Source organism: Geotrypetes seraphini, chromosome 5 (assembly GCF_902459505.1).
Source record: "Geotrypetes seraphini chromosome 5, aGeoSer1.1, whole genome shotgun sequence".
Classification (NCBI taxonomy): domain Eukaryota; kingdom Metazoa; phylum Chordata; class Amphibia; order Gymnophiona; family Dermophiidae; genus Geotrypetes; species Geotrypetes seraphini.
This window is the reverse complement of record NC_047088.1, coordinates 184,801,796-184,822,141: the sequence shown is the minus strand read 5'-3', so window position 1 is coordinate 184,822,141 and position 20,346 is coordinate 184,801,796. Positions and strand designations below refer to the sequence as shown.

General features: G+C 41.6%; 1 protein-coding gene across 3 annotated transcripts in view; it reads right to left on the bottom strand.

The window, feature by feature from the left end:
- TFPI (tissue factor pathway inhibitor) overlaps positions 1–20,346 on the bottom strand; it is a 91,113-nt gene that overhangs the window by 46,490 nt on the left and 24,277 nt on the right. For all 3 annotated transcript variants that reach the window (XM_033946576.1, XM_033946575.1, XM_033946574.1), the window contains 2 exons: positions 6,836–6,963; positions 2,526–2,726 (listed from right to left, as the gene is read on the bottom strand). In XM_033946576.1, coding sequence (XP_033802467.1) covers positions 2,526–2,726; positions 6,836–6,944 — 310 coding nt within the window. In that variant the 5' untranslated portion in view covers positions 6,945–6,963. The remainder of the gene's footprint in view (positions 1–2,525; positions 2,727–6,835; positions 6,964–20,346) is intronic.

The following is a 20,346-nucleotide window of genomic DNA, read 5'->3' as shown; positions in this document are numbered from 1 at the left end:
CAATGGAGGGATTGGGTGGCTTGCCCAGGATCACAAGGAACAGTGTGGGTTTGAACCCAGAGCCTCAGGGTGCTGAGGCTGTCATTTTAACCACTGCACCACACTTTTCCCTATTAGTCCCTGATATCAGGGCTTATTTTACTCCTTGATCTTGATCTACTGGGTGCTACTTGGGTACTGCTAATCATTTTCAACATCAAATATCAACAAATAAAATACTTTCAAAACTGCTGATTAGCACGTATACAGTAGTAACAACAGTCTCTTATTGCTGACAAATTACAAAGGGGAAAAAGACTCAGAATGTTATCAGTCACTCCGCACCCAGGACAGGATTAACCAATAAGCCAAGTAGGCACGTGCCTAGGGCCCAAAATGGTCAGGGGGGGCCCGATGAAGGAGGGCATCAACATTGTTTTTTCCAAACGGCGATGGGCCTCTCCAGCATCGATCGGCAATGTGGGCTCCCCGATCGGCAACGCGGGCCCCCACCCCAATCGGCAACGCAGCCCCCCCCCATCGACGGAAAGTAAGACAAGCAAGCAACGGGGGTAAGAAAGGCAACGGGAACTGTAATTGTGCAAGCGCTGCTGCTTGCCCAAAGCAATCCTCTGATGCAGCTTCCTGTTTCCGTCTGGGCGCATGGTGGAGTGGGGTGGGGCGGAGCGGGGCAGGGGGCCCAGTGTACTTGTGTGCCTAGGGGCCCTTGATGAATTAATCCTGCCCTGTCCGCAGTGCCCTGTCTTCTATCATTAGCATAAATCTCTCTCTCCCCCCCACACACATTTCTTCTATTAAGGATTCACTAACTCATTTTCTACATTATATTGTATACATGGAATTAACTCCAGGGAAACTGTGTATAATTATGAAAAGTAACCTAGCTGCTTCGCATCGTTCCAGTTCAGCAGTTCTTTCCCAACATCAGACAAAGTTTTGTGGCTATAATGCCACTGCTTCAAGAACTTTTTAAGCAAGTTTCTCTGTAAACACACCAATGTTAAGACAAATAATACTCATATTTCATGTCCTCCTTCAAGAATTACTGAAGCACTGACATTACAGCCACAAAATGCTTGTCAACATTGGGAAAGAATTGTTGAACTGGAACCACGTAAAACAGCTAAGTTCACATGATTAAAAATTTTAATCTTGAGATTAATCTTGCGATTAAAGGTGGGGCAGAACCAGCAATCCATGAAAGGGGGAGGGGGTACAGGAGGGAACTGGGGGGACCCACACATTTCCTTTCCTGCCTCCCCACATTAGGCATCATACCTTTCCTGGAGGGATGCTGAAGGCCCGTCAATCAAAGAAATCCACTGCCAAAATACCTCCCTATGTTGCCTCAAGACCAAGAAAGTCAGATGGTGCCTCCAGACACCAATGCCGGTGATTCTTTAGCAAGGATATTTCTTACATGAACTAATCATACTTGGGGAGTGCAAGTTTTTGTGGCTGGAGGCATGCTGCTGACTTCTCCACTCCTGAAGCAAAATGAGAAAGAAAGATATTGGGAAGCCTCCTGGAGACCTGGACCCTCTCCAAAGCTTCAGTACATGTTCAATAACTGGTGGAGTAGCTGAAGTCAAATAAATCTTCCTTCTCCTGCCCTCAGCCCCAACTCTCTCTCTCCCTCCCCTCTATCCCCAAGTCCAACTCTCTCTCTCTTCCTCCCCCCAGCCATAGGTCCAATTCTCACTATCTCCCCCCTCCCCACTAGTCCCAGGACCAATTCCTTCCCCCTCTTTCCCTCTATCCGTAGCTCCAAACCCTAGGCCTAATTCTCTTTTTCTCCCCCTCCCCACTTAGCCTCAAGTTCATTTTTTTCTCACTCTCTCCCCAGCCCCTCGCCCCAAGTTCCAGATCCAATTCTCTATCTCTCTCTTCCCCTCCCCCTTCAGGCTCGATGATTTTTCCCCATGGCTTAATGATCTCTCCTGCACTCAACTTACTATTAATCCAGTCTTTGGGCCTGCAGCCAGCGGCAACCCTACTAAAAGGTTGCCTGTGGCCTGAACTGGGCCTGATGTCAGAGAGAGGCAGGACAGGTCAGAGGGAAAAGCCCAGAGCAGATCACAGACAGCCTTTTATTTGGGTTGCCACAGGCTGCAGGACTCGAAAACTGGATTAATGCTGAGTCACAATGGGGTGCAGTAGGGGGCACATCAAGCTGTGGCAGGGTTGAGGGTAGAGGTGCCGGACCATGTGGACAGGAGAAAGATACATAGGCAGGCATAAAGTGGGCTACATATGATTCATTATTAATCACAATTAATAATCAGTACATTGATCACAGCATCAACTGAAATTAACATGCAGCCCTAATTTTCAGCATGGCACAGTCTGAATAATACCACTGAAAATTAAGGATGCCCCTTGTAATTGGCACATATCCAGCGAGTAGATGCTGCATTCTGGATATGTGTTTTTAAATATAGGGCTGATAGTATTTCTTTAAAAAAATATTCAATTCAGATTTAGACACAGTATGATCCACTTGCTTTGAGTGAGAGAATACAAACCTTTTACTACACATTTCTTCTGGCATTCTTCTAGAGTGAGAAAGTTGTTCTCGTTGCCTCCACATCCTCCATATTCAAAAGGTTCACATTTGTGGCTGTGAATATTGAAGTAGAATCTTTCTATTGTTGCTTTACATAAGCCTCCATCTTGCTTCATAGCACAAATGGAGTGTCCGATTCTAAGTGGTAGTACTGAAGGGCCTAATGTGGCAAAATAAAAGACACTGGTTATTTTTATTTTACTTATGATTACACAACTAAAGGGCCATTTTACTAAACTATGCTAAGAAATGGGCTTACCCCCAAATTCTGCATATGGCACCCTAAGTTGTGCATGCAAATTGGCACCACATAATTGATGCTAATTGGCACTAATTAAAAGTTATGGGGTTCATAATAAAAAAAAAAGTCTAAAAAGTGTCCTAAATGGCTACTTGGACGATCAAGAAGCCTGATTGTCCAAGTACCCATAACCAAAGCTGGTTTTAGACGTATCTAAAACCAGCTTAGGCCTTTCCCCTGCCACTAAATGCACAGAGAGAAAAGAGGCGTATTTAGAGGAAGGGAAAGGGCGGGTGGTGGGCGGGAGGTGGGCCGACCTACACCTAGGCATGCAGCAGGTATAACCAAAATCTTAGGCAGGTTGCCTAATCGGCACTTATACCTTTTTGACTTAGATGAAATCAAAACAGGTCTAAGTGCCGAAAAAGGGGCGCCTGAACTGATGGCCGCTCACGCGATCAGTTCAGCGGCCCGGCAACCTACTCACCCACCCACCGCAACCATCGCAGCAGGAGAGATGCCTCATCTCCCCTACTGCGATGTGATCACCCCTCTACCCAAACTGCCATGACCCGCGGCAGGAGAGATGCCCAATCTCTCCTGCCGCGGGTTGTGGCAGTTCAGGTAGAGGAGTGATTGCATCGTGGCAGGGGAGATGGCCAATCTCTCCTGCCGTGATACATCACCCCCCCCCCAACAATATCGGGGCAAGAGGGAGCCCAAGCCCTCTTGCTCCGCGGCACCCCTGACCTCCCCGACGACATCGGGGCAGGAAGGAGCCCAAGACCTCCTGCCCCGGGCACCTGCGGCACCATCGGGGCAGGAGGGAGCCCAAGCCCTCCTGGCCCCAGCGATCCACGACCCCCCCCCGCCCCGCCGATTATGTTCGGGGCAGGAGGGAACCCAAGCCCTCCTGCCCTGTGGGCCCCCCCCCCCGATTACAATCATGCCAGGAGGGAGCCCAAGCCCTCTTGACCTCTCGCCCCCCACCCCCCTACACAATCGTGCAGGAGGGAGCCCAATCCCTCCTGCCCAGGCGGACCACCCTATCCTCCACCCCCCACTACAATACGGGCAGGAGGGATCCCAGGCCTTCCTGCCCTCGACACAACCCCCCTCCCCCCAATGCCTGCCCCCCGAACCCACGATTGGCCCCCCCGCCAACCCTCAACCCCCCCGCCGACCCCACAACCCCCCCACTCCCACCCCCTTCCCCGTACCTCAAATCGTTGGACGGATGGGTGCCTGAGGCACCTGGGCCAATCAGAATAGGTCCGGGAGCCTTAGGCTCCTCCTGTGGGCGGGGCCTTAAGCACATGGGCTGGGTTGGCACCCGTCCATCCAGCCAACGATATGAGGTACGGGGAAGGGGGGTGGGGGTGAGGGGTCATGGGGTCGGCGGGGGGGGTCGCGGGTAGGCGGGGAGGGGGCAGCTGATGAAAATTGGCTCTACCGGCTAAATGAGAGTCACCGATTTTTGTCCTCGATACTCAATGCCAACAACCCTGACATTTTTATATTGCATCTTAATTGAATTATTACTCAGAATGAAAATTATTATATTGTGTTAATTGGGCAAAATTCCTGCAGAAATTTTTAGATTTTTATTTCTTTTGCACAGAATTTATATATATACAGTATATTTTTTTTGAGTAGAATATCCACAGGTAAATCCAGACACACTCTTAAAGTTATTCTTATTGTATGATCATTACAAAGCAGTTTTCAGCTTGCAATTATTTAGTTTTGCAAATATGCCTTGTTGATAAATATTATGAATGTAAGCAGCCTATTATCCCTGACTTCTCCCTCTTTCTACATCTGCTGTCCCACATGCACGACTAAGATAATAAAGTTTTTCCTGCTAGCATAGTAGGATGTGTTTCTGCTATGATATATGCTTCCTTTTCTCCTGAAGCAGCAGACTTAACGAAACAAGGCTCTTGTTGAGAGAAGGAAATTGTGAGTGGCTCTTCTGATAAAGGTTGGATTACACCTGCAGGTGTGGGACAGCAATGTGTGTGCACCATTTGGATCCCAGAAGAAGAAGTTGTCAAGACAACCTTTTTTGAGCTAAATAAAGAAGTGCTTCATCAACTTTTTGTTCAACTTTTGTGCTGAGTACTACGTCCAATTTACATTGTCTCTGAAAATTTTTGAACATAATTTTACTCTGCCTTTGGTTAGGTTGGAAGTGCAGGTTTTTCTCAATTGGAGTTTTAGCCCTTGAGTTTTATTTTACTGTGCTTCCCCCCGTCGGCAAGATGAGCCAATGATTTACAAACCTGTGAGAAATATGACTTGTTGAATTAGCAGTGATGTTGTAGTCCTGCTTTTTATCTGAGGCTCGCTTTATTAACAATATATCAGTTCAGTTTCTGTGACAGCTGTGTTAAATTTTATTATGCCAGATTTTATGGATACTTTACAGTGATTATTTTTGGCAGAGATACAGATTGTGAATTTACTATACATATTAATAAAATTCACAGTATTACAAGAGTATATTTAAGGTGTCAGAACTTGCTCTTTTTAGACATGCTAATAATACAATTATGGTACATATGGAACAAAAGACAAAGAAGAACAACGTAGAAACTAGCTCTGAACAATTCAATGTTTTGATGAGAGCAACATGTTCAAATGATAACTTGACTATGTTGGACTGCTACATCGATAACAGTACATCTGAAATTATATCTGGATGGTCACCAAATAAATAGTGGAATCAGGTAACTGAGGGAACTTAGGGAAGTCCTGGCAGCTCCACTGGCTGACCTTTTTAATGCTTTTCTAGAGTCGGGATTGGTACTGGAGGATTCGAGAAAGGTAGATGTGGTCCCTTTCTACAAAGGGAACTACAAGCCCATAAGTCTGAGTTCTGTGAAAAGTAAATTAATGGAAATGCTTTAAAAACAGAGAATAGTGCAGTTTCTGGAATCCAAGGCAACATTGATTCACTAGAGGCAGGTCTTGACAAACAAATCTGATCAATTTCTTTTTCCCTGAGTTACCAGAGTGCTAGATGTGGTATATTTAGATTTTAGCAAAGCCTTTGACAGTGTTCCATACAGGTGTCTAATAAATAAACTGATTGCCTTATGTATGGGCCCCAAAGTGATGGACTGGGTCATGAACTGTTTGAGTGGAAGACAACAGAGGGCAGTGGTCAATGGAGATCACTCTGAGGAAAGGGAGGTTACCAGTGGTGTGCCTCAAGGTTTGGTTCTTGGGGCTGTTCTTTTAAACATTTTTGTAAGCAATATTACTGAAGGGCTGACTGGTAAAATTTGCCTTTGTGGATGATACCAAAATCTGCAATGGGAGTAGACACCCCTGATAGTGACAAAAACAAGAGGAAGGACCTAGTGAAGCTTGAGGAATGGTCTGAAATTTGACAGCTAAGATTTAATGCTAAAAAATGCAAGGTCATGTATTTGGGCTGCAAAAACCCATGGAAATGGTACATTTTAGGGGAGAGTGAAGAACTTTTGTACATGAATGAGGAGCAGGACTTGGATGTGATAATATGTGATGATTTTCAAACAGGCTGAAAAGGTGACAGCAAAGTTAGAAGGATACTTGAGTACTGAGTAAGGGTTGGGAGATTGAGATCATAACCACAACTGGGTGTTTAAAATTTCTATCCATCTATCTATATATTACAGGCCATCATAGCACAGCTACAAAATCCTACAATCACATTCTCACATAGAATCCTAAAATCTACCCCCTCAGCCACACATATATTCTGTACATACAATGTGCTCTTCATATATCTTAGGGTATATAAGGTAATATACAGAGGCACGACTTAATAAATGGCTTCCAAAATGTATTTCTAGGGTGTAGATGCTTAGGATGATATTGAGGTAGATAAGGTATACCTATACCATTCCAAATATCTACACCCCAGAAATCCATTTTGGAAGCCATTTATTAAGCCATGCCTCTGTTTGCTTATGCTAAGAATATTACAATTTTTAAATTTAGCTTAATATATTTACATATTTGTCTCAAAGACTCACCTGGACTGACTGGGTTTTCTTCAGAACCCTCCACAGCATTGTTCACATGCCAACACATGCATAACAGGCACAAGAAGAAGTAAAACTTGAGTAAGACATCTCCATTCATATTTATGTTTCCAGAATTCCTTCCAAAAGTTAGAGAACAGCAGAATATGTTAATTATCTTGAAAAATTACATGGAAAATAAAGTAGACATACTAGCTCAATAATTCACTAAAGATAATGCACACTGGTTGTTTGCTGCTGGCTCTTGCCTAACCGTGCTGGTATCTACCCCTCGCTGAAGGCCTGAGAGAAACAAACAGGTCTTAGGAGGAGTTTAAAATTGAGGTGGAGGGGGGGTTCTAAATGGAGATATTTAGGGATAGAATTCAGAGGAGAGGTCCTAGAATTTGGAAAGCAGATTCTTATGTTTAAGTCTTTAAAAGGTGTTTTGGATTCATGCTGAAGTAACTGTCTAGAAGATGAACTGATTTGAAACTCGTTTCATTTTTGGGGGACCAGAAAACATTTGATCTGTCTGGTTACTAATTTAGGAGACATCAGAGCCATTGGCAGGCTATAGAGAGAATTTTGACCCCTCAGGAAAAAAACTCTTGGGTGAAAAGTAAGCATTGTGTTGGCTTAATAGCTGGGGCCTACTTATCTACCACCTTTTTCTGACTCCTTCTAATGGGGATTTTTTTTTGTTTTGTTTTTTGCATTTTAAATTTTGTATTAAATTTTCTCAAATACAGTAACATTTCACAATAAAAAGTGCAGTTTAGCAGTACGAGGGGTTGCTGAAAAGTTCTCAGCCCAACCAACAAAATTGGGGCAGGCTCAATCAAGGGCTATACATTTAGTCCAGCGATTTTCCACTTTTTTTGTTCCATATTTTTCATGGAATGGAAAAACTGGAAAATAATTGGACTAAGGGTCTGATTCTATAAACAGTGTCTAAGTCGACTGACGCCTACAAAAATAGCACTGGTCGCATGCCAATCACACTTAGGCATCATTTACAGAATCACGGCTAGCAGCACCTATGTAAAATCTTAGGCACCTGAAATGTAGGTAAAGGTTTTAAAAGCTTACATTTCAGTCACCATTGGAGAATAGCGCTTAGCGGCACCTAACTACCATTCTGCCATAGAAAACCCCACTTAGGCAGATAGCGTAGCTGGTTTTAAGAAAGGTTTGGACAAGTTCCTGGAGGAAAGTCCATAGTCTATAATTGAGAAAAATATGGGGGAAGCCACTGCTTGCCCTGTATCAGTAGCATGGAATATTGCTACTCCTTGGGTTTTGGCCAGGTACTAGTGACCTGGATTGGCCACCATGAGAACGGGCTACTGGGCTTGATGGACCATTGGTCTGACCCAGTAAGGCTATTCTTATGTTCTTATGCTTTAGACACCGTTAAGCGCCATGCGAAAGGTGCTTATCTTATATAGAATCAGATAGACACCTATCACCCAATTAATTTTTTTTTTTTTTTTAAGCAATTACTAAGAATATTTTTCCAATTAAGTTAGGCATCTTTTATAGAATCAGCCCCTAAGGCTCTGATTTTATAAAGGGTGCCTAAGTCATACCTAAAATTAGGCATGCTTTAGGCATCCAAGCTAAGTAGTTAATAAGCCAATTAAGGGTCTTAACAAGCAATAATTGGTATTTAGGCGTCCAAAGGACATACATGACACTTTGTAGACACAGTCACAATTTCATGGATGCCCGTGTTTAAAACTCATTCCTAACTCAATAGGCATGGGCATGGTTTAGGCAATGACTCAATTTGGGCATCCTTTGATTCATTTACATAACACTGAGTGACCTAGGGCATCCATATCATGCCTATATTGTAGGCAAAAGAAAACCAAGTCTACTTTTGAGCTTAGTTTGGGCTTCAAATAGATCTGAGTTCTATGGATGGAACTATAGCAGCTTCCAGGCAGATGTCTCTGACTGACCTGTGATATGATAGTTTAGAGATCTGCCCTGTGCTTTGATAGCTTAGAGACCTGCCTGAAGCTGCTATAGCTCAATAAGTAAAAGCCCTGTGCTCCTTTTCCAGAGATCATAAATTCAGCTCCCCCAGCACATATTTTAGTTGTGCCATTCTATCTTGCAGGTGCACCTTGATGATCTCGCAATGAGGTCACCATTGTGCAGCTGCAAACCTCCATTTGCAATGACGTAGAAGCCATGCTAAGGTCAATATCTGGGTTTTTTTCTGTTTTTAAGCTTTTGCAAATGAAGTTATGTATGCAATCTATATATTTTGTTATATACTTTATTTGCTGAATCCACCTGTTTTAAGAATGACCTTACTGGAGCAATCTTTAGCGAGAAAAAAGGGGTAGCTTTCTAGCAAGAAACATAAATCTGTTTTTTTCATGTACTGTGCTTCAGTTAATGGATCTTTTTCTCTAATTAGCAGATAGCATTACTGTTTGCCCAGAAAAATAGGTTTTGCATGCAATATGTTTGTATTGATGTGTCCTCTTTATGTGGTGGCTTATTAAATGTATTTTGAGCTTAATAAAGCAAAAATAAAAACTATTTAGCAGATCACATTAAGGACATCCAAACTGTGCCTAAGTTCCATCCATAGAATTCAGTTTTATCTGAAGCCTAAACTATGCTCAAAAGTAGACTTCCTTACAATGTCTATAAGACCTAGTTTTACAATTGCTATGCAGCTTGCTAGCTCACTCTGTAGCACACTGGTTAAACCTACAGCTTTCTACCCTAATGTTGCTGGTTTGAATCCCAGTCACTCTGTCTGATGTAAGAGAAATAAATAAAAGCATTAAACAGATCCAATTCCACAGTGCTACAATTATAATGTAAAACAGCCATTCTAATAACATAATAATAAAATATTATAACATTAAGGACATTGTTTAGAGGTCTAAATCTCACCTAAAACCTGATTCTCTGAAGCAGTGTTCTTCAACCTTTTTACACCTATGGACCGGCGGAAATAAAATAATTATTTTGTGGACCAACACTGGTTCGTGGACTGGTGGTAGAAGATCATTGTTTTAGACCTAGGTCCTCCTTTGATACAAAAAAAAAACCCCAAACCCCGCTCCATCCCTCCATCCAATGTGGTTCAGGGGTTTAAATCCTATTCCACCAACTAGACAAAGAAAATAAATTAACCTCCCCCCCCATAATAATGATGATAGGAAGGGGGCAACCCTCGGGGAGTAAAGTTTATGCACAACGGTTGAAAGTGAACCTGTGAGAAGTGCACCACAAAACGCACAGCCTGTTTCACAGGAAATAGTAGGGAGAGAAAAAGAAACCGGTGTCCCTTTATTTATCAACACGAAAGAGAAGGTGGGACGATGAGGCTGACATCACTTGCACCGCCCGTGGGACCAAGTTAAACCTAAGTATGAGCGATGGGCGCAAAAGAGCAATATTACAAGAACCACTAACTCTGTAACCGCACAGGGATGGAGCAAGTCAAGCAACTAAGCAGATACCTCAGTGGCACACTTTAGTTTCTCTGCCCGTACCCAGCTCATCGGGCCCCCCTGATCTCCTCGGGCCCGAGGCACGTGCCGGCCCTGCACAGATTGGCAGGAAATTTTTGTGGAACGGCACCAGTCCACGGACTGGTGGTTGAAGAACACTGCTCTAAAGGATGCCTAAAAAGTTAAGACGCCTAAACAGTACTGAACTCTGCTGAGCGTGATTCTACAAAGGATGCCTAACTTTAGATGTGTTTTGCAGAATTAGGGCCTAAGTCTATAATCCCTCATAGTTGTCTTGTTAATACCCTGTTTCCAGTTTTTGGAAAGCATAAATTAGAGGATTAACTTTATACTTTAGGGACCTGATTTTATAACAGGGAACTTATATGAGAAGTTCAAAAAGACATATATCAAACTGGTACCCAGAACCAGCCTTAGCAGCATGTAAATATCAGTGAACAAAGTTAATCCCACTCCTAAGCATTATTGATGGTGTTGTCTTTGAAAAAACATAAAAACCTAACTAATGTGCACCTAACACAGCTTACAGTGGAACATCCTCTAGTATTTGGCATTATTGTCTGCAAACTGCGCACAGAATAATTTTTTTTTTCTGTGGAGGGGGTGCTTGATGGGGGTGGAGAGTGGGCTGATCAGTTAGTATATCTGCATTACCGTGTGCTAACTGAACAGCATAGAATTAGTACAAGAGCTCTTAGACTCTGATTCGATAAGCAGCGCCTAACTCCTAGTCACTGTTGAGTGCAATTGTCAATCATCTGCTGGATGTCGTTAATAGAATCGTGCTTAACAGTGGCTAAGCAGTCTTAGGGGACAAACTGAAAAGTGGCAAAGTTGTATGTACTTTGCCATTAGATAATGTATAAATAATGAACACTGATTTATTGCAAATGATAAGTAAAACGAAAAGCAACCACATGATATGATTCAACAACCTTTTTGTCAGTCGGCATTAAGGTTAATAGCAGTTTAGCACTTTCCCTGAAGATGCCAATATAGGGTGAAGCAGATCTGGCCTCCACCGGGATCAAAAGATAAGTGCTGGGCTTCTGCTTTTTGTTGAAATTTGCCGTACACTGTAAAGTGAGTTGGTTGAGGTTGAATCTGGTTGAAAATCCTCTGGCAAACACATGAAAGTTAATTGATACTTACAATTGATTAAGAACATAATAAGAAAAAATATAAAGAAAAAAAGAAAATATATATATATCAAGTGATTTTGAAAAAATTAATTAAAAAATTAATAGTCACATTTATCTGAGGTTTTTTGACCAGTGATAGTACCTTAAACCCCTCAATGATACTTTTCAATTGACTCAGCACCAGGGGTACTTTGAGGTCTTTTTTCTTCTGTAGAGATTAGAATTTTGCATCATTTGCAATAAATCAGTGTTCATTATCTATACATTATCTAACTATTGATATTTGAACACTAATTAAAACTTCATATTTGATACAAGATAGTTTGTACTTTGCCATTCACACACATCAAATCAGATTATTAGGATTTTAAAGAAACACTGGCACATTGTGCAAACCCTGCAGCCTTTCAAGGATAAAAACTTGTTGGTATGTAGCATGTAAGAGAAGCAGGAACCTTAGAGACATGCTTGATCCATCTGCATTACCACCTCCAAGGTTTAAAATTTGAAAACCTCTACAGTCTACAGAGACATTACCCATGTGGTAAATGCAAAGTTAATATGAAGACTAAAATATTTACCAATCCCAATCTGGTGAAACCTTAACCCTGAGACACTTTTTCTAACTGCAGAACAGAAGGAGTGGTATATGCAGTCATTTGTCCCTGTGGGTTGATTTATATATGGAAAACTAAGAGAAGATTTAACATCCATATTTTGAAGCATAAGAGTACTATGAAACGTCATGCCAAAGACAAACTGCTTGTAGAATGTAGCTTGGAAGTTGGTCACATTTTTGAAGATCTTAGATTCTGTGCTATCGCTGTACTAAAGAGGTACTGAAGAATTGCTTCAATAGAAATAGATGATCTTCTACTGAAGATAAGAACATAAACATAAGAACATGGCCTCTGCCAGGTCAGACCATGGGTCCATCGTGCCCAGAAGTCTGCTCACGCGGCGACCCCCCCAGGTCCATGACCTGTAAGTGATCTTATACCTCAAATGGAGGTTTATTTTCAATTTGGAATATTATCTCCAGATGGCCTCAATAGTGAGATTGATTTATCAGTTTTTTTATGATTGTTAATGTGATTGAGGTAAAATGAGGGTACCCTTTATTTTTCAGCTTCTCCCCTTCCAATTGAATTTTTATGGATCATTTATATGTTTATTATTTGATTCACTTTTATTGGTCCAGTTGTATGAATATTTATCTATTAGTATTTATTTATTCATCTATTTAATAAGGCATCTGCTTTTTTTTTTTTTTGCATTTTTAACTCAATTACTGTTTAACTATTTCATGTTGTACCTTTGTGACTGAGGGTTTTTATATGCAAATTAGGTGATGATGTCATATTTTAAATGTATTTTTTCAATGTTCCTGGGCTTTTTTGGAAAGTTAAATATGAGCTATTCTGATTCCCCAGAACATACTCTATCAGAGGATATGAGGTTCATAATCAAAACAAAAATACTCTAAAAACCTGCCTAAATCAGCATTTGAACGCCTTAAAAGACAGATCATCCAAGTGCAGATCATCGAAACAGGGTTTTAGATGTATCAAGAAGCATTTTAGGCCTCTGAATGCCGCTGTGCGTCCAGAGCGAAAGAGGGCATTTTTCAAGGAATAGTTAGGGCGGGAGGTGGGCAGGATGTGGGCTGGCAAATTTAGTCGTTCTGCAGTGATAATCAAAAGTTTGATGAAACTGCTTAGATGGAACTTGTACGTTGTGACTTAGGCAATCTAAAAACAGGTATAAGTGCCCAGAAGGTATCCAAAGTGACCAGATAACCACTGCGGGGACAGACCCCAACACACTCCCTCAGTGGTCACTGCCCCCCCCCCCCCAAACACACACACACACATACACACTGCCATAAAAATCGGAATGCAAACATAAATAGCTGTCTCCAGAACATCAGCACCTGGCATAGGAAAGCACAGAGGTGGCTTAAGTAGTCTTGGGGGTGGGCTAGTGAACCATAGAGAAGAGGACCCTGGACCATAAGCCACTCTAACCACTGCATTCATGGTGAAAAATATGAGCCCCCCAAAACCTTACTGTACTGCCATATAAGTGGGACCTGCAGCTATAAGGGCAATTGGGGTGGTAGACAGATGGGTATAGTAGGTTTGGGGGTATTTGGGTGGCTCACCATGACCTGCAAGGGAGTTGTGGTAAGTTGTTTATGTGGCACCCTTTTTGTGAAGTTCACAGCAGTGCCCTGTAAGGTGCCCCCACTACTCTGTTGCCATGTCTGAGTGGCCAGTCAATCACTTCACTGACCCCTCCCATATCCAAAAGATCTTGTTCTAGGTGTTTTAGACTTGGATGTTTTTTTGGGATGAGAATGCAGTATAAATATAGATGATCAAACGGCTGGGCGTATAATTAGACGATTCTAGAAAAAAAAATATTTGGGATGTATTTTTTGAGAATGGACTTTAGACACTGCCGACTTTTGGTGACTAGTTCCCTAGGCCCAAAACGGACTTAGAAGGTTTTTTAAAATTATGCCTCTCCACGTTTTTATTTGTTTTTGAGCCTGGTTTTTATCACAATTTTTCACAATATTTTCAGGTTCCCACAGGCCATTGTTTTGTACTTTTTTGCACCTCAAGGTATTTTAGCTTTATCTGAAATTCAATTACTATTTTTAACTGGCTTATTTTGGTCCTTTGGGACTGTTTGAGGTTTTATTATAAGCAAATTAGGTGATAATGTAACTTTTTAAATCTAAAATTTAAACACATTTTTTTTTATGTTCCTGGGCATTTTTGAGTTAAAAATTAAATATTCTGACTCCTCAGAGCATATTCCTATCAGTTGGTAAGGTCTTTATTTGGTTTTGAGCTTGTTTTTTTATTCTGATTTTCAACAATATTTTTTTTGCACTTTTTAGCACCTAAAGGCATTTTAAGTCAATTTTACTCATTATTTAAGGCTCTTTGTGTTTATTTGTAAGGTTTTTAATAAAGGATTTATTTTAGATTTTGTTGCTCTGACCCTTGACCTCTGTTAGTCATTTTAAAAGCGGTTGAATCTGTGGTCAGGCATGAATGCTGCTGGTTTCTGCAGAGACAGACTACTGAGTGCTATCATCTTTTCATCATATGTTGGTAAGGAGGACTTCTATTTACTTTCCCTTCATATTGTCTCTGGAAGTGGCATAGTAAAGGGGAAGGGTATACCACCCCGATTGTCATCTTGGTGGGGATGCTGGCACCTCTCTCCCCCCGTGCCATGCTGGTGCCCTCTCCCCTCCCGTGCCCCGTATCTCTTTAAATCTTCGCCAATGTGAGCAATCTCTCCAGTCTGCTACTCATGCCAGCCTGGCTCCTCTCTGAAATCACTTCTTGGTCGTGGGGCCAGGAATTGATGTCAGATAGAAAGCCAACTCTGGCCCGAGCAGCAGGCTGGAGAAGCTGCTTGCACTGGCGAAGATTTAAAGAGGTACAGTGGGAAGGGAGGGTGAGAATGTGGCGTTGTAGGTGGAGAAGGAGCAGTAGAGGGCGTGGAAGGAGCAGGAGGGCACGGTTGGGTGCCACCATCCCGGACACCTCCTATTCTTACTACGCCACTAGTCTTAGGATTTATTTTTAACATTTAAGGCGTCTTTTACTAAGCAGCAGTAGAGGATTCTACCATGACCCAGGGCGCTAAATGCTCCAATGCTTATAGGAATTCTATGAGCGTTGGCGCAGCATAGGAGCATTTAGCACTCCAGGCTGCGGTAGAAACCTGTACTGTGGCTTAGTAAAAAAGAGGGTTTATTTTATTTTAGCCTTTACCTGGTTGGTGATACAGCCTTAATACACCAGTTGGGTATGTAACCTCAGTTTACCTTTTTATCACAGATAACAGCCTGATTAAGAATCTTTTTTTTTTATCACAGCTTACCTTTTAGTATGTTTAGATGCTTGTTTATATATTTTCCAGTTGTAGTTTTTATGTGCCTTTTATACATTAGGCAGTCCTTTTTATCTGTAGTTCCTATGTTGTTGTTTTTTTTAATTACATATATGATCTGGTTTTTTGTTTAAACTATTATATTTAATTTGGTTTTAACTATGTCTTTTATTATTATTTTATTAATTTTACTTTGTTATTATTTATATTTCTACTAACACCTGATGCAGCCCTTAGTGTGGGTAAAACATGTCCTGTTTGGGGTTTTTATATATGTTTTTTTTTTTTTTTACTGTCCACACTACAATTAATTTCCTTGGTTACTACATATTGACTAAACTGCTGTTTTGACCACCATTTAGGTGATGGTAGACGTTGAAACCTAAGGTGTACTCCTATTTTGACTACGATTTTCTTAAATGAGAGCACCTCAGTTAGACATTTACCGGTGCCTAAGTAAAACAACACCCAAAATCTGCTCCTAGCCATGCCTACGTTTTGGTAGGCACCTCGGTGTAGATGCCTACCTTGAAGGGGTAGGTGCCTACCAAGTTAAGTGCTTACCAGCTAATTTTTTTAATGGTTTATAATTGTTTTTTAAATGTTACTTTCAATTAATGGCGTTGACTAAGCCAAAAAAGAAAAATAAGTTAGGTGCCTAGATAGCTAGGCACGCCAATCTAGGCATCTAACTTCAAGAGCCATTTATAGAATTAGGGCTTACTACCTGGAAAATGGGTGGTGGTAAGTGCTTATATGCACTAATTTTTCCCTACTGTCTCTGCCTTTGGGACTGCAGGGACACAAAGACGCATTACCAAAGGTGGGACTGGCTACAGCAGACTGAGTTCTTTGTGGGGAGGAACAACATCAAACGGGAACCACTGGTGGACACCTAGAAGGTACTGATGCCACCAGTGAACATCATATTAGGCTTAATGAAACAATTTATCGGAGCTCTAGATAAGGAGTTGGCAGTCTTCAAGTACCTTCAAGACATCTTCCCCAATCTGTCTGAGGCAAAGGTCAAATCTGATGTCTTCTTTGGACCACAGATAAAGAAGATCCTTGAGTGCAAGGAATTTTCCAAGAAGCTAACTGAGAAGGATAAATCAGCTTGGAACAGCTTTGTTGCAGTGGTTCAGGGCTTTCTGAGCAATCACAAGGCCATAAACTATGTGAAGTTGGTTGAGAATCTGATGAAGAATTACAGTAAAATGGGCTGTAGGATGTCTCTCAAAGTCCATGTCCTTGATGTTCAGACATTGAAGAAGAACATGGGAGCATATTCAGAGGAGCAAGGTGAGTGCTTCTACTAGGATATACTGGACTTCGAACGCTGCTACCAAGGACAATATAATGAGAACATGATGAGACAAGTTGAAGGAGCCTGCAGGTATTTGATCATCTTCAAATTTTACTTTTAATTTTATTCTTTTAAGTTGGTCCACTCTCCCTGGCATCTTACCAGCAACCATAATAACAAGAAGGAAACAGGATTTCTATTTAGCGGAAGGCGTTACATGCACATGTTGTATTTCCCTATCTTTAGTGGAATCATTCTAAGAGCCCTATTTACTAACCATCTTTTTGTGGTGACAGAAACTGGGAGAAATATTTTAATAAACTGGTCCATAATTTTATATCTGAGGCAATGCACAGTGAAGTGGCTTGTTTAGGAGAGCATCAGTGGGACTGGAACCCCAGTCTCCCTGGTTGTCATCCTGCTGCTCTTAGAGTCCCAAGTGACATTTAGGTCTCCTTTTACTAAGCTGCGGTAGCATTTTTACTGCACGCTGCAGATTAGTGCACGCTGCCCCCTGCGCAATGTGGAAAAACTAACGCCAGCTCAATGGAGGCGTTAGCATCTAGCATGCACAGCAACCGCTAGCGCAGCTTAGTAAAAGGAGCCCTTAGTTATTTATTTTAGGTATTTATATACCGCCTATCAAATTTATCTAAGTGGTTTACAATCAGGTACGCAAACATTTTCCTTATCTGTCCTGGTGGGCTCACAATCTATCTAACGTGCCTGGGGCAATGGAGGATTGAGTGACTTGCCCAGGGTCACAAGGAGCAGCATGGGATCCAATTAGGCTAGAGCCTCAAGAAGCCATGCACCAAAAAATAACGGATGACTTCCCAAGTGTACTTCTTCCTTGGAAGTCCTCCACTACCAGGGCTTGTTCAGCCATTAGGTGAGCTAGGCAGTCGCCTAGAGATTTCTAGGTGTGGCAAGGATCAGTTCTACACAAGGCAAAACAATAAGATCTTGACAGCCACACAAACAAAAAGAACTATCAGCCTGTACTTTTTACTCATGGAGGTTGGGCAATTTTCACATATACCATTTCCCAGATTAATAAATGGCCTTTGACACCGTCCTCATCATATTGTTTTCAAGCACCATTTTGACCTCATGTGCAACTTCTTTAAATTAGTCCCATTATTTTGTTACTTCTGCTCCTCTGTCATATCTATCTATATGCTCCATATTTACTCATACTCTAAGATACAGATGTCAAACACAAAGCCCACAGTGCGACTCTGGCCCACCTGGCCATTTTATGCGTCCCACGGTACAATGTGGTGTTTTCATTGCCACCCCCGAGTGTTTTATTTTCTGGCCGGCTCCCTCCTCCTCATTTCCGCACAAAGCCATGGGCAGTGGCTCCTCGCGCATTCTGCGCCTCATCTGAAACCATTCCCTCTGACAGTGCAACGTCAGAGAGAAGGTTTCCGGTTCAGGCACAGGATGTGCGTATTAGCCGCCACCCGTGGCTTTGTGCACACTGCGGCAGTGAGGAAGAGGGAGCTGGCCAGAAGATGAAAAATGAATGGAAAAAATGGTGTTACAATTAGTACTATTATGGGGGCGGGGTCTGGGGTGGAGATTAGGCGGGGTCTGGCCAGTGACTTAACCTGTGTTTTAGATTTTGGCTCCTTAATGTGATTGAGTTTGACTTCCCTGCTCTAAGAGGTCTAATAAATTGTTGTATTATATATTGTATTGACATTGCAATGTAGCATATTCTGCTATACTTTATTTTGTTGTTTTAATATTTTTTTACTGCTGTAATTGTCTGTTGACTTATTCTTGCTGTATACTGCCTTGAGTAAATCCCTTCAAAAAAGATGGTAAATAAATTCCTGCCCCCCAAGCCATAGAAATTATTTTTTTATGAAATGGCAATGGGGAAGTCTCTGAAGCAGTACTTTGGGATGGATCCAGAACTTCTATTAGGGGAAGTTTATCCATTGAGGAGCGTGGAAAAACAAGTGAGGCTTAGGGAAGAGAGGAACCCTTAGGAAAGCTTGTGGAAAGTGGAAGCAGAACATAAGGTTTCACAGAGCCCAGTGAAATTGAAGGAGGTTAAGGAAGTTAGGGCACGACCGCCACAGCTACAGGTCACTGAATTGGCTATTAGGTTGCAGCAGGTACAACGGACATACTATGTGAAGAAAAAAACTGGGAGGCAGCATTTTGAAACTAAAGCTCATTTTTTTCCCCTCTCTGGATAAAGTCCATCCAAAAGCAAATTAACAGATGCTTTCACTCAGTGCACAGAACAGTCATTCTTTTTAACAGTTTTAGTCATTTGCTGAGAAACTACTTTACCAGAGAACAGTATCAGAAACAGTGAGTGCACAATAAAATTAACATTCATGTGCTCAGAATGGCCCTGTGTTAAAAGAAAGCATTCAACTCAAACCGAAAAGAATTGACCCCAAAGAATCTACAGAGAGAAGAATCCAAACGAAGAAAAAAAAAAAAAAAACCCACTGTGGAGTAACGATGATCCTGATATGGATTTTAATGATAGAGTCAAAGTTCCAAATATACAATGAAATGCTCCACATGAAAAAATAGTAAATAATCCACATACAAATCAAAAGGGCCTAGTCTGGCTGTAGCGCAGGACCCAACACGGTCCGCGTTTCGACAAGATGTCTTCTTCAGGGGTCCCTGAGAGTTCAAAGCTTTGGTTTCAAGCAGCGTTCGTCTCTCCACATACCAGTTTTTCCATGTATTCATCACCATAGGACTCTCAGGGACCCCTGAAGAAGACATCTTGTCGAAACGCGGACTGTGTTGGGTCCTGCGCTACTAGCAGACTAGGCCCTTTTGATTTGTATGTGGCTTATTTACTATTTTTTTCATGTGGAGCATTTCATTGTATATTTGGAACTTTGACTCTATCATTAAAGTCCATTTCAGGATCATCGTTGCTCCACAATGTTTTTTGTTTTTTTTGCTTCCTGTGTTAAAAGAAGCCAAATAAACAAACAAGCAAAAGACATCTGTTGATTTTGAGTATGTTTCCATGAGAGCAGTTAGATTATAATCCCACATCTGCAACATTCCAGTGCTTAACCAGTCGATACAGAAATGGCTTATTAACTTTCTCCCCAAGGTCAAATTCCTAGCCAATTGTATCATCTGTGGAGCATACGCTAGCCCCCTCCAGTTCCAGTGCTCTGTTGCTAAAGGTTACTGAATTAATAACAGAAAGAGATACCTATTGGGGGGGGGGGAGGGTGCAGAAAAGTTCTCAGCCTAACCAACCAACTTCCTAAATTCTGAGCGTTATCTTGCCACTGTAGCTGAAAAGAGTATCTTATTCTGTTGAGTGTCAGTTTGCAGAAACACAACTCTGTGTTTTTGACTTTGTTTCAAATCATTGATTGAACCATATGCATGTCATTCTCTTCTTGGCTGGGCTGAGAACTTTTCAGCACTCCCTCATAGTGCAGAAGAACCTCCAAATCAATTTTTTATATATATGTTCATTCTTTCATTGTTAGATAACTTTTCACAGCAGCAATAATGATCAACTTTCTTTTAATAGCTGAGTTAAAAGAAAATGACTGAGACAAAATGACTGAGACCCTTTGCTTTATATAGTTTATTGTAAATAAATTGTATTTTGTTGGCCTAAACATTATCAGATCCCCA